Below are 13,408 nucleotides of genomic sequence, written 5' to 3'. Positions count from 1 at the left end.
CTGGAGCCAGTTTGTTTCAAATATCATTTCCCATTATCTCCATAATTTTGCTTATTCCTTTCTCGGGCCAGTCAGTCTTTAAGAGAGGTGCTAATGTCCATATTCTCTAGCTATATGAAAAGATAATAAAGTCACAGTGTAGCTGCTTGGGCAACGGTTTTGGTGGCAGGACGACAGCTGACTGAGGATAATTATGACTCATACATTTCTTTCTTTCAGGGATGGCCTATGTATGCACAGCTACTGATTGATTTATTCAAATATTTAGCGCCTTTCCTTAGAAATGTGGAACTCACCAAACCTATGCAAATCCTCTACAAGGTAATTAATTTGGAGTTCTAAAATTAAAATAATTAAAACTTAACACTTAAAGCAGTTAAAAACAAACACTTCAGCTGGGAATATGAGGTCTAACGTTTGTTTTTATCATTAAGCTATATATATATATATATATATATATATATATATTTGTTTATTTTTGGCTGTGTTGGATCTCCATTGCTGCATGGGCTTTCCCTAGTTGTGTCAAGCAGGGGCTACTCTTCGTTGCGGTGCACGGGCTTCAGTAGTTGTGGCTTGTGGGCTGTAGAGCGCAGGCTCCATGGTTATGGCGCATGGGCTTAGTTGATCTGCGGCATGTGGGATCTTCCCAGACCAGGGTTCAAACCCGGGTCCCCTGCATTGGCAGGCGGATTCTTAACCACTGCACCACCAGGGATGTCTCTATCATTAAGCTTTTAAAGTATAACATATATTCAGAAAAGTACAAAAATCAAACATATTTGCATAACCAGTACTTGATCATAAGGCATTCATACGTTCATATATGTGTGTACCAGTTAACTCTTCCAGAAGCACATTAGAATTACTATTTCTTCCCATCCTTACCATACTTGAAATTGTTTTCCGTTTTAGTCATTTTGTCAGTTGTGCAGTAGGATCTCATTGTGGATTTAATTTGCATTTCCTTCAGTTCTTAATGAGATTTTTGTGGCCATTTGGGTATCCTCCTTTTGTGATGTTCTTCCAGCCTTGTGCTCATATTCCTATTGGATTATCTGGGTTTTTCTTATTTATTTTAACAGGGATTCTTTATGTATTCTGGATGTAAGCCCTTTGTTGATGTATATTCAAACATCTACTCTTGTGGCTTGCCTTTTCACTCCTTTAAAAGTAATGTGTCTTTTGAGGGATAGAAGCTTTAAATTTAATGTAGTCAAAATTACCAGTTTTCTTCTTTTATTATATGTTGCTTGTTGTGTCTTGGGTAAGAAATCTTTGCCCATCTCAAATTGCATTCTGTTTTGCACATGCCTGCCTCCTGCCCAAGAAGCCATTAATTCTGGCTTTTACATTTACACTTAAAAAGAAAACTTTTTTTTTTACTTCAAATTCATAATAGTAAAAATGCTACTCCCATTTTCTTACTTAATGTAGAAACAGCCAATGTTTTTCTTGTTTTTAAAATATAGGGCACTTTAAGAGTGCTGCTGGTTCTTTTGCATGATTTCCCTGAGTTCCTTTGTGATTACCATTATGGATTCTGTGACGTGATCCCACCTAATTGTATCCAGCTAAGAAATCTGATCCTGAGTGCCTTTCCAAGAAACATGAGGCTCCCAGACCCATTCACTCCTAATCTGAAGGTAAAGTTCTAAACAGTTCAAGGAAAAGCAAGTTACATCTTAGTATTTTAGTCCTTTCTCTAGTAAGTGGGGTATTTGCTGTCCCCAGCACACACACCTACAAGTTGTTGGGTAAGGGTGCTCTTTGGGGGAAGCTGTCATGTTATTAAGCCTGATAAAGTATGATACTGCTGCTGAATATTAATTCACAGTATTCGTCTAGTTGCTGTTTTCAGTTTTGATATTAAATTTAGCTATATTTACAGAACCTCAACCTAGGTATTGGGCCAGTCATTTGCTGGGTGGCCCCAGTGGCACCGAACTGCAGAATAGACACTTGTAATGTCATATTTCACAGGTGTTTTGGATTTGTGTACTTGTGTTTTGTTTAAATTATCAGGAGAGAAGGGACTGTTTTAAAAATCATACCACCCTGACATGGCTATTGTAATTTTTATGTATGTTTTTTTAATCTTTTCACATGCATTTTTTTTTAAAGTAGCAAGTACAATGTCTTGTTCAGCTTGGGGCATCTTTTCAAAGACTAGGGCTCTTGGTGAGCAAGGAATCTCATTCTGTACTCTTGTTTTGAAATCGAATTCCAGGAAAAACACAATTAGTGGTATCAACTAGACTTCTCTACAAAAGGTACCTATCATGCCTTATTTTAAGAATGAGAAAATAGTATAGAATGAGAGATTACTATCGTTTTGTATATGGGTACCTTTAATTAGAAGAATCTATTTCTTCTAATTAAAGATGAGTAATAACACTTTGCTGTACAGCATAAATTAACACAACATTGTGCTGTACTTCAATAAAAATTTCTTAAAATATTGATTACTCTTCAAGATGTAAAGTGTATAACTTTAGAAAAACAATCCAACTACTTTCTAGCATAGATACAGTTTGCTGTTAAGGCCTACAGATGCTTCTGATTATGATTCTTGTATTTGTTTGTGGCAGGTGGATATGTTGAGTGAAATTAACATTGCACCCCGGATTCTCACCAATTTTACTGGGGTGATGCCACCCCAGTTCAAAAAGGATTTGGATTCCTATCTTAAAACTCGATCACCTGTCACTTTTCTGTCTGATCTGCGGAGCAACCTACAGGTTAGTGGTTTGACTTAAACTCTTGGTTGTGTCTTTCACTTTGTACACACAGTCCTATGCATGGTCTCTTGTAAGTTAGTCTTTTCAACCTGCTTTAAAGGTTTTAAAGCACATTGTCATTTTTAATGGTTGGATGAGATTAACTGGATTATACATTTTACCAGTGACAAGCTATATAGCCTTGGAAGAGGCAGCCAGGGAATGGACTGGTTTTCTGTAAGAAAAGATTGCTGATAACCATCCCCTGCTCCAAGACTCTTCTAAGTAAATGGATTCTGGTTCAATTTGCTGTATACAAATTGACTGAGGCTGTATTATCTTTCCATACCAAGAAACCACGTTTTTCCCCTCTCCAAATCTTTTTTATAAGTGAGATAGTGCAAATTTTGACTTTATAAACTTTATTTTTGTGCTGGTAACTGTCAAAGCTTTGGTTTCCCAAGGGAAATCCCATTTCTGTTGACACAACTACCCTTGTGCAAGTGTGTATTTGTTAAACAACCTCACAAATTCAAGCAGATTTCTAAAATTTAAGTCACAGAGGATATTGGGAACAGTTCAGCTTTTCTATGAAAGGCATAAAAAGGGTTCTTAGAAATATTGGTGCCTAAATCCGATGCCTAAGTCCTCTGTGACAGTAAGTCAGGAGCTTTCTGTTTTGTTCATTTAGGTATCCAATGAGCCTGGTAATCGCTACAACCTCCAGCTCATTAATGCACTGGTGCTCTATGTAGGGACTCAGGCAATTGCACACATCCACAACAAGGGCAGCACACCTTCAATGAGCACGATCACCCACTCTGCTCACATGGACATCTTCCAGAACCTGGCTGTGGACTTGGACACTGAAGGTGAGTGAAGCCAGCTAGTTCTCAGAGTCAAGATTTGTGCACTTTTTGTCACAGTCTGGTCCCAAAAATACTTTAAGCCACAATAGAGAATGTTCTGTCAATATGGTTATGGGTCTGGCTGGTTATTTTATCTTGAATTCGATAGTATTTGCTCAATGCAGAAGACACAGCAAAGCATAAAGGAAAAAAATCATCCAGAATCCTCACCACATCAGTTAATATTTCAGTATGTATGATTGTAGCATTTTTCTTTTTTAGTGTGAAAATAAACATGTTCTTTTTACTAGCCTCTCTTTAAAAATAGGCTCATGTTACTTTTTTTGTTAGCCTGCCTTTTATCCCAACATTTACTGATGCCTCTTTGCCAGGCAATATGTTAAATATTAAATGTGTAAAGATTAATGAATAGAACTTCCCCTACCTGCTCTGCAAAAAAGTTCACAGTATAATCCTGTTGTAGGTTTGCATCTTGCTTGGTTGAACTACCAATTTTGGTGTTCTGTATAGTAGATGGTGACCAACGATATAGTGCTGCTCAGCCTAACACGCATACACTTTAGGAGGATGACTACTTTTTTTAACTTCACTATGGATTTTTGAGAGGCTAATTTTGAGTATATACTACTTGCCTATTTGTAGGAGGGGGTTTGAGGCAGCTTAAAATCAAGATTTAACACAAATGAATTCCATTACGTCCAGAGCCCAACAAAAAAAGTGGATAGCCTTTAAGTGTTAAAGCTCACTGTGATGGCCTTACAAACCTCAGTAATATCAAGCAGAGGGAGACAACCAAATCCAATTAATACTTATTCCAATAAAGTTTAAACTAGCATTTCTCCAAGTATAGTCTGGGAACCCTTAGTGGATTATCCCCAAGACCCTTATAGAAGGGTCGTGAGGGACTTCCTTGGTGGTCCAGTGGGTAAGACTCCACGCTTCCAATGCAGGTGGCCCTGGTTTGATCCTGGGTTGGGGAACTAGATCCCGCATGCATGCCGCAACTAAGGCCCAGTGCAGCCAAAATAAATATATAATAAATATTTTTTAAAAAAGAAAAAGGGCTGTGTGGTTAAAACTATTTTAATAATAAAAAGACATTTGCTTTTTTTCACACTCATGTTGTCACAAGTGTACAGTGACTGTTTCCAGAGGCCACATGAAATAACCATACTGGAACAGATTGAACATAAGGGCAGAAATGAGAATCCAGCAGAATGTGAAACAGTGACATTCTTCTCTAAGTTTCTTGGGGGGAAATACTTAAATTTTTTATTAACAGGTTATATTAATATGCAGTAGGTCTCTTATTTTTAAATAGACTAATTTTTTTAACTACAATTTTTTTAATGTGAAAAATAGTGAAATAAAACCCACAGAAATGAACTCTAGGGCCCTGAGCACCGCTGGTTGAAACCAAAGGATAATTTGAGAACCTATATCAGAAATGCAAATCCACCCAGTCAGAATGTGATTTGTCTTCTCACATTGGCCTTTCAGAGCAAATTCTCGCTAAGCTGGGTTTTCTTAATATCTAGGTCGGTATCTCTTCTTGAATGCAATTGCAAATCAGCTGCGGTACCCAAATAGCCACACTCACTACTTCAGCTGCACCATGCTCTACCTTTTTGCAGAGGCCAACACTGAAGCTATCCAAGAACAGATCACAAGGTAAGAGAGAGGTCTGTTTTTCAGAGGGTTCTAAATGGAGCCTCTTCCCCTTTATTACGAATTCTGAGTGTTTTTTTCCCTATGCATTCCATGTTCACTGAGCATCTTAAATGTGTTAAATAGTTGTGAACGAAATGGGCATGGTTCTGCCCTCCTGATAATTAGTCTGATGGATGCAAAAAAAATCACAAGTAGAGAATTACTAATCACTGCTGAAACAAAAAGTTTTCGACAAAAGGCACAGCATTTTGATAGATCAGGAGTTTTTCTCAGGTGGTGGGGTTAGCATATTTAACCAGTCCTGAAACACCCAGGCCTTTTAAAGGCTATGTTAAAGAACTTAGAATTGTCATTACCTCTGGGTTGGAAGGTTTTAAGCAGGAGAAATAACAGGATCATACGTGTGTTCTACTAACAATAGTTAGGAATCTGTTGCAGATTGCTTGGACTATGTACAGCATTGGAGATCAGGAAATGGCTACATCCTAGTGAGAGAGATATACACAAACTTAAAAAACTGGACCAGACTTGTTAAACTTGCCCCTTCACCTAATAGTAGTTTCTGAGCATTAGTATTCCTTAGGTTTATATACTAAAAATTAACTAGCGTTTTATTATTAGACGTTTAGACGGTAAAAGTCCTATTTTGTGGACTATATAAAGCTTTAGTGAACTTCCTCGAACTTAAATCTTTGTTCTTGTGCTTTATTACATCCTTAGGGTAAATTTAGAAGTAAAATTGGTTAGATCAGGGGATGTGAAGAATTATCCCACCCAATTTACATATGTACTACTAGTAGTAAAATTCTTATTTCCTATTTACTTTCATTGAGTATGTATTCTTTAAGCGATTATCTTCTCTGTGTCATGTAATCTATTATCTATCCTTTACCTTAACTTAGTCTCGTAGGCTCAGTAATGGGAAGAGGAGGGATTCAAACCCACGTTTGTTATGTAATTCTAGAATCCATTTAACCATTCTATAGAAAAGACTTAATCCACCTGCCTTTTGTAAAGCTAACCATTTTTGCATGTAGTGTAATAATCAGGGGAAAAGTGTTAGGAAAAAAGACAAATGGAGAAGTGGTCGTGAATTTGTATGTTTCTGTGCATTGACTAACTTTTTCTTCCCTTCTCCAGGGTTCTTTTGGAACGGTTGATTGTAAATAGGCCACATCCTTGGGGTCTTCTTATTACCTTCATTGAGCTGATTAAAAATCCAGCGTTTAAGTTCTGGAACCACGAGTTTGTACACTGTGCCCCAGAAATTGAAAAGTGAGTTAAAGTAATTTTTAAATTGTTACATTCTTAAGACAGAAGAATGAGAATCATTTGATGGCTCCAGCTTGGGTGGGTGATTAAGAAGGTCATAGTAACCAAAATTAAAAAAACACAAGGTTTTAGTCAGGCCTGAAGTTTTCTCACAAACTTGTTAACTGTCTCCATTCTTCAGGTTATTCCAGTCTGTCGCACAGTGCTGCATGGGACAAAAGCAGGCTCAGCAAGTAATGGAAGGGACAGGTGCCAGTTAGATGGAACCACATCTCTGTTGTAAATTTGTCAGCCTGGAGGTCCCACTGTACCAAGCTCATAAACTGGCTGAAGATCCTTTCAGCTTTTCCTGACTTTTCCGGCCCTTTGGTCTCGGGTATCTGCCCCAATTACTGTTTTGGGTCAGCTTCCTGTCTACTTGGACACGTTCCAAATTTAAATGCATTTTTTGGACTCCTGGCCAACATTTAGAAGATGCTGTGAATATCATTTTGAACTTGTGTAAATATATGAAAGAGAAAACCTTTGTCTGGAACTTCTTGGGTTTGTGCAAAATGTGTCCAAGGCAAGTAGATAAACTGGTGGTACCTACTTCCCAGCTTATAAATTGAAGAGGCTGCTGATGCCGTGCACTTGTTGGGGCGGGGGTTGGGCATAGCTCCATGTCATCTGACATTCCTGGTGTCCCAAAGAATAGCAGGAAAGCCAGTTTAAATACTATGTGACTTATTTTTTTAAAATACGGATGGGGACCTTGAAAATCACAAAGTTGTTAAAAAATGTGGATGTGTAGAATTTGGTATGCCAGGAAACATGGGAAGAGTTCACAATCGAGATCCCGTGGATTTTTATTTTGCCTCTTCCCCAAATCTAAAGCTGGCTGTTGGCAGAGCACCATTTTCTCTTTTCTGCTGGAGAACACATCCCCTTGGACCCTGTGAGACACTTCTTTTTATATAAAGGGAAGCCAAACCAGGCCTAAAGTTCCCCCATCTCTCTCCTGGTAACTTGTAAACTGTGCGGAAAGGAACCAAATATTATGAATTGCCCTTCCCCATTATCCCAATGAATGGCCATACAGACTAAGCTGAACAACAAAGTCAAAAGGACCAATACAGCCCCTTTTGTAAGGATTTTGAATGTTTTGTAAATGTATTGGTCCATGTGTTGTATTTTGTAGCCTTCCTAGTTCCTGGGCTTTAGCTTCCCTACTTCTTGTATGTGTATGCATACTGTAGTCGAACATTAAAGTCATGACACACACACGAGTCCACTGTGCCTTTCTCAGTAGCGGCCAGTGCTGGTGGTGAGGAGGAAAGTGGACCACGCAGCCTTCCCATTGGGGCCACTGGGGAACACCAACTTTTGCTGAATGGTAGGTTTTCCCACTACCAATCTGGCATCTTTAAACAAGGAAGTGATTTTTGTGTAGTGTTGTTTGCCTTTTCCTTTCCAACAGTGAAAAATTATTGGAGCAGGTTTCTATGATTAAACAGTTTCAAAATGCCCATTTAAAAACGTCCTTTACCCTCATGGTGTTTCAATATTAACATCTTTATTGGAGTATAATCGCTTTACAACGTTAGATATAATTTCGAAAAGAAAAGGAGTAGGTATGTATTTAAAACTTACCTAATATATACCTTACCTTTCATGACTGTCAAGTTTTATGGCCAGAGAGGACAAAAAGGTTCAAGATTAAATAGAAATCTTACATGGGGACTTGAATGTCATTGGTGTCTCTTAAGGGTGAGTTGTGCCATCTAGGCTGCTTAAGGAATTTAAACAATTGCTCAGAGTCCCAGTGACACAGCTTATTAAATCTTCCAACAGGAAACAGTTGTTAACTAAGGGAAAGTGACTTGTTCAAAATAGACCTGGATTTGAACCAGGTCTACTTTCAAAGTCCATGTTATTAAATGCCAGACTACAACAAAATGTTATCACTATCACATTTCTGCTAACTTTGGATCAAGCTGAGAACCAAACAGCTACAAAATTTATTAGTGTTCATAACAATAAGCAGCAGTTCCCACATCTACTGTTCCCAAATCCTTCAGCATGTCGCTCTTACCTTGGAATTCATCCTAGACAACAGTTTTGCTACTTTTCCTTTTGGTATTTAGTATGAAATGCAAAACAAAAGGTCCAAATTATCCTTCAAGCATCAATGTGTACCAGCTTAGCAGAAAGTTCTTCTCCTTGACATTCCTTCAGGAAAAAGGGAACCTGCTAGTTAGTCAGTTCCAACAATTGGTGTAAGATCATCTTCTGACCATAACGAACCTGTAAGGCTTGCTGTTCCCTCCAGCTGAGTGTGGCGTAGACCTCCTTACTACTGAGTAAATCTTGCTCAGTTTTTAAGTCTGTGGCATAAGTTTGCAGGGTCAATAAAACACTGTCCCGAAGAAGCTGTCTCCATGATGCTTTGAGTTTGGGGATATTTGTGATTGTCAGGCTGTCCTCTTCCCTTTTATCATCTCCCCATCCATCCTGGTCTTTAAATTCTCTGAACTCCTCAGCAGGCATGCACAGTACCTAGAAGCAACCATGGGGCCCTTTACTTGGGTATTTCCAAAATTGATTTAGAGAAGCCAACCTGCCGTGACAGCATTTAAGTGTCCTCTCCATCCATGCCACCTTTCCTCGCACCTAGATCTAAAATACTTATTTTGAGCATTTACCTTGAGTGTCATGGCCAGTTCCTCTTCTGTCAGCACTTCTTCCCGCCCAATCACAAAGGCTCCCTCTTCCCCTACCATCTCCAGTTTGCATAAGAAATCCCAGCGTTCATACAGTAGGAGCCTTTCAGCTTCAACTTTTGTTCCTGTAGACAGAAAGTACTGGTGTGAAAGTCAGTATACCCAAGAGCTCATTTCTCCTTAGTCTACAAAAAGGGAACAACTACTATTGGCAGAGCACCTGGGGCAGGGATGGAGACATACACCAGTGTCCAAGGTTTAATCACTCACCCTGTAACGCTGCTTCACGAACCGTCACCATCTGAATGTCAGCCGTGTCATCCGTGTTGTCAGGATACGGTTCAGTAAAGCCATACATGTGAATCAACTGCCAGTTAGCCATTTGCCCATAAGTGTTGAAAATCTCATGGCCTTTAGGAATGGACTGAGTGGCCACCATCCGAAGACAATTCTGGGGTGGAAGGGAGAAGCTGGGGCCAGGCCCTTCCCAGGCCAGCCTCATGAAGATTACTTCCCTCCTAGGAGGGTATAGTTCCCTCCAGCAGGTATAGTTCAGTGATGGTGGGACTGACACTATACCTACCAACATTCTACCTTTAGTTCTTGTTAAGACCCTGTACTGTAGAATAAAAGTGGTGAGACTTAAAGGTCAAAGGTCATCCCCATGGTTTAGTAGGTAATCTTTGCTCAGTCATCTCACCGACACTTAAAAAGTTGCTAGCTGGCTTCCCTGGTGGCACAGTGGTTGAGAGTCTGCCTGCCAATGCAGGGGACACGGGTTCCGTGCCCTGGTCCGGGAGGATCCCATGTGCTGCGGAGCGGCTGGGCTCATGAGCCATGGCCGCTGAGCCTGCGCTCCGCGGCGGGAGAGGCCACAGCAGTGAGAGGCCCGCGTACCGCAAAAAAGAAAAAAAAGTTGCTAGCTTTGGAGACTTCTCTGGTGGTCCAGTGGTTAAGAATCCGCCTTCCAATGCAGGGGATGCAGGTTCAATCCCTGGTGAGGGAACTAAGATCCCACATGCCACGGGGCAACAAAGCCCGCACACCACAACTAGAGAGAAGCCTGTGCATAGCAACAAAGAGCGTGCGTGACACAACTAAGACCCGACACAGCCCCCCCAAAAAGTTGCTAGCTTTACAAAAATGAAGAATTAGGCACTTCCCTTGCAGTCCAGTGGTTATGACTGCTGGGGCCCAGGTTCAATCCCTGGGCGGGGGGAACTAGGCTCTGTGCAGTGTGGCAAAAAATCAGAAACAAAACCCAAAAAACCAAGATCAAAGTAGGAACAGCAAATGGACACAAGCTTTTAAAAGTAATAGCCAGGGACTTCCCTGGTGGCACAGTGGTTAAGAATCTGCCTGCCAATGCAAGGGACACGGGTTTGATCCCTGGTCCAGGAAGATCCTACATGCCACGGAGCAACTAAGCCCGTGCACCACAACTACTGAGCCCGTGTGCCTAGAGCCCGTCTTCTGCAATGAGACGCCCACACACCACAACGAACAGTAGCCTCCCGCATGCTGCAACTAGAGAAAGCCTGCATGCAGCAACAGACCCAACACAGCCAAAAATAAATTTATTTTAAACAGCCATTTCCTGATTTTTAATCCCATAAACTTGCAACTTTCCACTTAGCAAATAGAATTGATACAAACACAGCCTTGGTATCATCTTAAACCGGTCTTATGAACATCCCCTCTTGTGAAAAGTATTGACACTATGGCTGTTCCAGATTGCTGTCCACAGGGCCCGGAAACAATCTTGGCTCACTAGCACTGCACAGAACAACCAACCTATAGAACCAAATCAGTGAGGGTGCAAGGTTTATCAGAGGATTAACCCCAGCCTTCTTGTAAGGTTTTGAGATGTTTTCAGTTCAGGCGATTTCAGTGGAATACGCAAAGTACACAGAGGAGGAGATAATTCCACCTACACATTTTTAGTATGAGAAGAATGGAGTGTTTAGCTCAACTGCCAGGCCAGCATAAATAACACACCGGTTTGAATCACATGCCCAATCATCCAAGCACATAAGAACAAGAACTGGGACAGATCCACTCACTGGAGAGTATTCTAGATTGGCATTGTGATTGGCTAAGTGGTTTAGTACGTCTGCAGCAGGCACCATCAAAGGGGAGTTTGGCTCCTTTTCATCATCCTCTTCCTCCAGTGGTTCCTGAAAGCTGCCACAGAGAGAACTTTGCTAAAGCCCAGTGCAGGGTGAGAGACGAGTGGGGTTCACTGTTCTTTCCCTTCTAGTCTCTCAATAGAGTTCTTAAAAAAAGGGTCCTTTTTAAGGCTCCGCTCACTGACCTGTAGGCCATCACAAGAGCCACGAGCTGGCGGTAGAGTTCCAGAGAGCGAACCCTGGGGCTGAAAAGATCGGGGTGGGCTTCCATGAAGGGCAGCACGATGGAATAATACTCGCTGCGGATGTTGGCCAAATCCTTCTCCACAGCCTCGGGTACGCCGGTGCCCTGCAGCAATCGCCGGCGCTCCTCCTCTGGCCTGTAGTGACACCCCCACCCAGGTTCTTCACACCACCTACCGGGACTAGCGCTTGGAACCCGTGTCCCAAGGGCAGGGCGGTTCGAGCCAGGCTACCTACGGTGCTGCCTCTCCTACGGCTCTCACCAGAACATGGGGTGCTCCAAGCGGCCCAGCTCGGGCCACAGCGCAAAGTAGGGGCTCCAGGGCGAGGCCGGGGCCTGCAGCTCGTGCAGCAGCGCCAGCAGCAGCGGCACCCATCCCGACTGGCTCTGCAGCGCGCCTCGCTCTGAGGGAGACGAAGAGGTTAGGGCCCCGGCCGGCCCCGCAGGCCCGCCTCGGCGTCCCACCCCCGCCGGCGTAACCACCTCGCTCCAGCAGGCCGCTGATTGAGCAGGTGTGCTGCGACAGAAGTGCGGCCCGCGGCACCGCGAACAGCAGCTCCCCGGGCTGCACGCTCTCCCGGGCCACCATGCCGTAGCCGGCCACCGTGCCCTGCCGGCTCACCGCCACCTGAGCAGGGAGAGCGGCCGGTCAGAGCTACACCGCGCCCGCTTCCCCGCCGCGCCCGCCTCCACCCCGCCCCCCACTCACCTTGGGACTCAGCTCCAGTCCTACCCGCCGGCACCAGCTCAGGAAGCTGGCCACCGGGGCCGGGTCCTCGCTGCCCGCAAGCCCTGCCACCTGAGATAAGCAAGCGCAGTGGCGTTGCCCCGCCCGGAAGAGCTCGCTGGGGGCGGAGAAGACGGCGGCGCGCGCGGAGGAAGGGCCGGGGTTGGGGGAGGGGATGTGGAGTGCGGCAAAGGACCCGCGGCAGGCCGCGCAGCCGCGTGCGGGACGGCGCTGCGGACGGGGAAGCGGCGAGGCGCGGCGGAGAGGGGTGCTCCTGCGTCTGCCGCCACAACTCACCCGCCGGCGCTTCGCCTGGGTCGCCATGGTCCAAGGGCGCGCAGCCCCGCGACTCCGCAGCCCAGCGCAGGCGCTTCCGGCGTCTGGGTGCAGGACTCTCAGGGGCGGGGCCTATGTTCCCGCCCCGGAACCACGTGATGTTCGTTTCGACTTCCACGCGGAAGAAGAGTGAGGGTTTGCACCTGGTCGTACAACCCCTGCTGAAAACATCCTTGAGGCCGGGTGTCCCCACTTGGGTTAAGAAACCGCCGGGTGCAGGAAGATGTGTCCCCTTGCCGCCTTGAGCCTGGTCTGAGCCAGGCACAACCCTTCCCAGTCTTGGTCTGTGACAGCTGAAACCCCTGGGGGTAGAAGTCCGGTTGAAGTGCAAAATCCCATTTCTGGATGAGAAGGGAAGGCCTCGCTGGAGGCCGGCTGGGTGCGCAATTAGAGCAGTTTGTGCAGGTGTTTCGGAGTTGTGTGGTCAGGGCTCCCAGAACTATTGATAGAATACACCCGCTCAGTTTTTCATCGTCTGGTAGCACATGGAGGGGCTTATTTTTATTTACTTGCTGCTTCAGTTGCTGACACACAGCAGGAACTCAGTATCTATTTATTGGATAAATGGCTGAGTAAATGAATCAGAAATGGTGGTTAAACATGGGGAAATAGCATGCCGTTAAATTTAAGAAAATGAGGCAACGAATATAAAAGTTACAGGTCTGGGTTTTGAAGTCAAATACTGTCAAGGCCACCTCCCAGCTTGGCCTCTTATTAAGGCAAATTCAGTTTCCTCAA

The 13,408-nt window shown here is 43.7% G+C and overlaps 2 protein-coding genes across 12 annotated transcripts in view; one reads left to right on the top strand and one right to left on the bottom strand.

The window, feature by feature from the left end:
* The window catches only part of CNOT1 (CCR4-NOT transcription complex subunit 1), a 101,656-nt gene extending 93,409 nt beyond the window's left edge, over positions 1–8,247 (top strand). For all 6 annotated transcript variants that reach the window (XM_060000560.1, XM_060000557.1, XM_060000561.1 and 3 more), the window contains exons 43-49: positions 220–321; positions 1,473–1,646; positions 2,592–2,741; positions 3,412–3,592; positions 5,128–5,260; positions 6,401–6,535; positions 6,714–8,247. In XM_060000560.1, the coding sequence (XP_059856543.1) occupies positions 220–321; positions 1,473–1,646; positions 2,592–2,741; positions 3,412–3,592; positions 5,128–5,260; positions 6,401–6,535; positions 6,714–6,792 (954 nt within the window). In that variant the 3' untranslated portion in view covers positions 6,793–8,247. The remainder of the gene's footprint in view (positions 1–219; positions 322–1,472; positions 1,647–2,591; positions 2,742–3,411; positions 3,593–5,127; positions 5,261–6,400; positions 6,536–6,713) is intronic.
* A 206-nt stretch (positions 8,248–8,453) lies between these two features.
* Positions 8,454–12,703, bottom strand: SETD6 (SET domain containing 6, protein lysine methyltransferase). 6 transcript variants are annotated; one of them, XM_060000563.2, is made up of 9 exons: positions 12,317–12,703; positions 12,091–12,235; positions 11,870–12,011; positions 11,549–11,743; positions 11,298–11,418; positions 9,505–9,685; positions 9,217–9,359; positions 8,819–9,070; positions 8,454–8,743 (listed from the first exon to the last, which is right to left on the bottom strand). In XM_060000563.2, the coding sequence occupies exons 1-9, from the start codon at positions 12,656–12,658 to the stop codon at positions 8,693–8,695; spliced, it is 1,572 nt and encodes a 523-aa protein (XP_059856546.1). In that variant the 5' UTR covers positions 12,659–12,703; the 3' UTR covers positions 8,454–8,692. The 6 variants fall into 6 exon arrangements, with proteins under 6 accessions (XP_059856546.1, XP_059856549.1, XP_059856550.1 ...); XM_060000566.1 differs by having other exon boundaries at positions 8,454–9,070; positions 12,317–12,406; positions 12,632–12,697; XM_060000567.1 differs by having other exon boundaries at positions 8,454–9,070; positions 11,549–11,608; positions 12,317–12,406; positions 12,632–12,697.
* Between the last annotated feature and the right edge of the window lie 705 nt (positions 12,704–13,408).

This window comes from Delphinus delphis, chromosome 20, assembly GCF_949987515.2.
Source record: "Delphinus delphis chromosome 20, mDelDel1.2, whole genome shotgun sequence".
Lineage (NCBI taxonomy): Eukaryota > Metazoa > Chordata > Mammalia > Artiodactyla > Delphinidae > Delphinus > Delphinus delphis.
The sequence above is the reverse complement of the archived record's forward strand: the minus strand, read 5'-3'. Positions and strand labels throughout refer to the sequence as shown.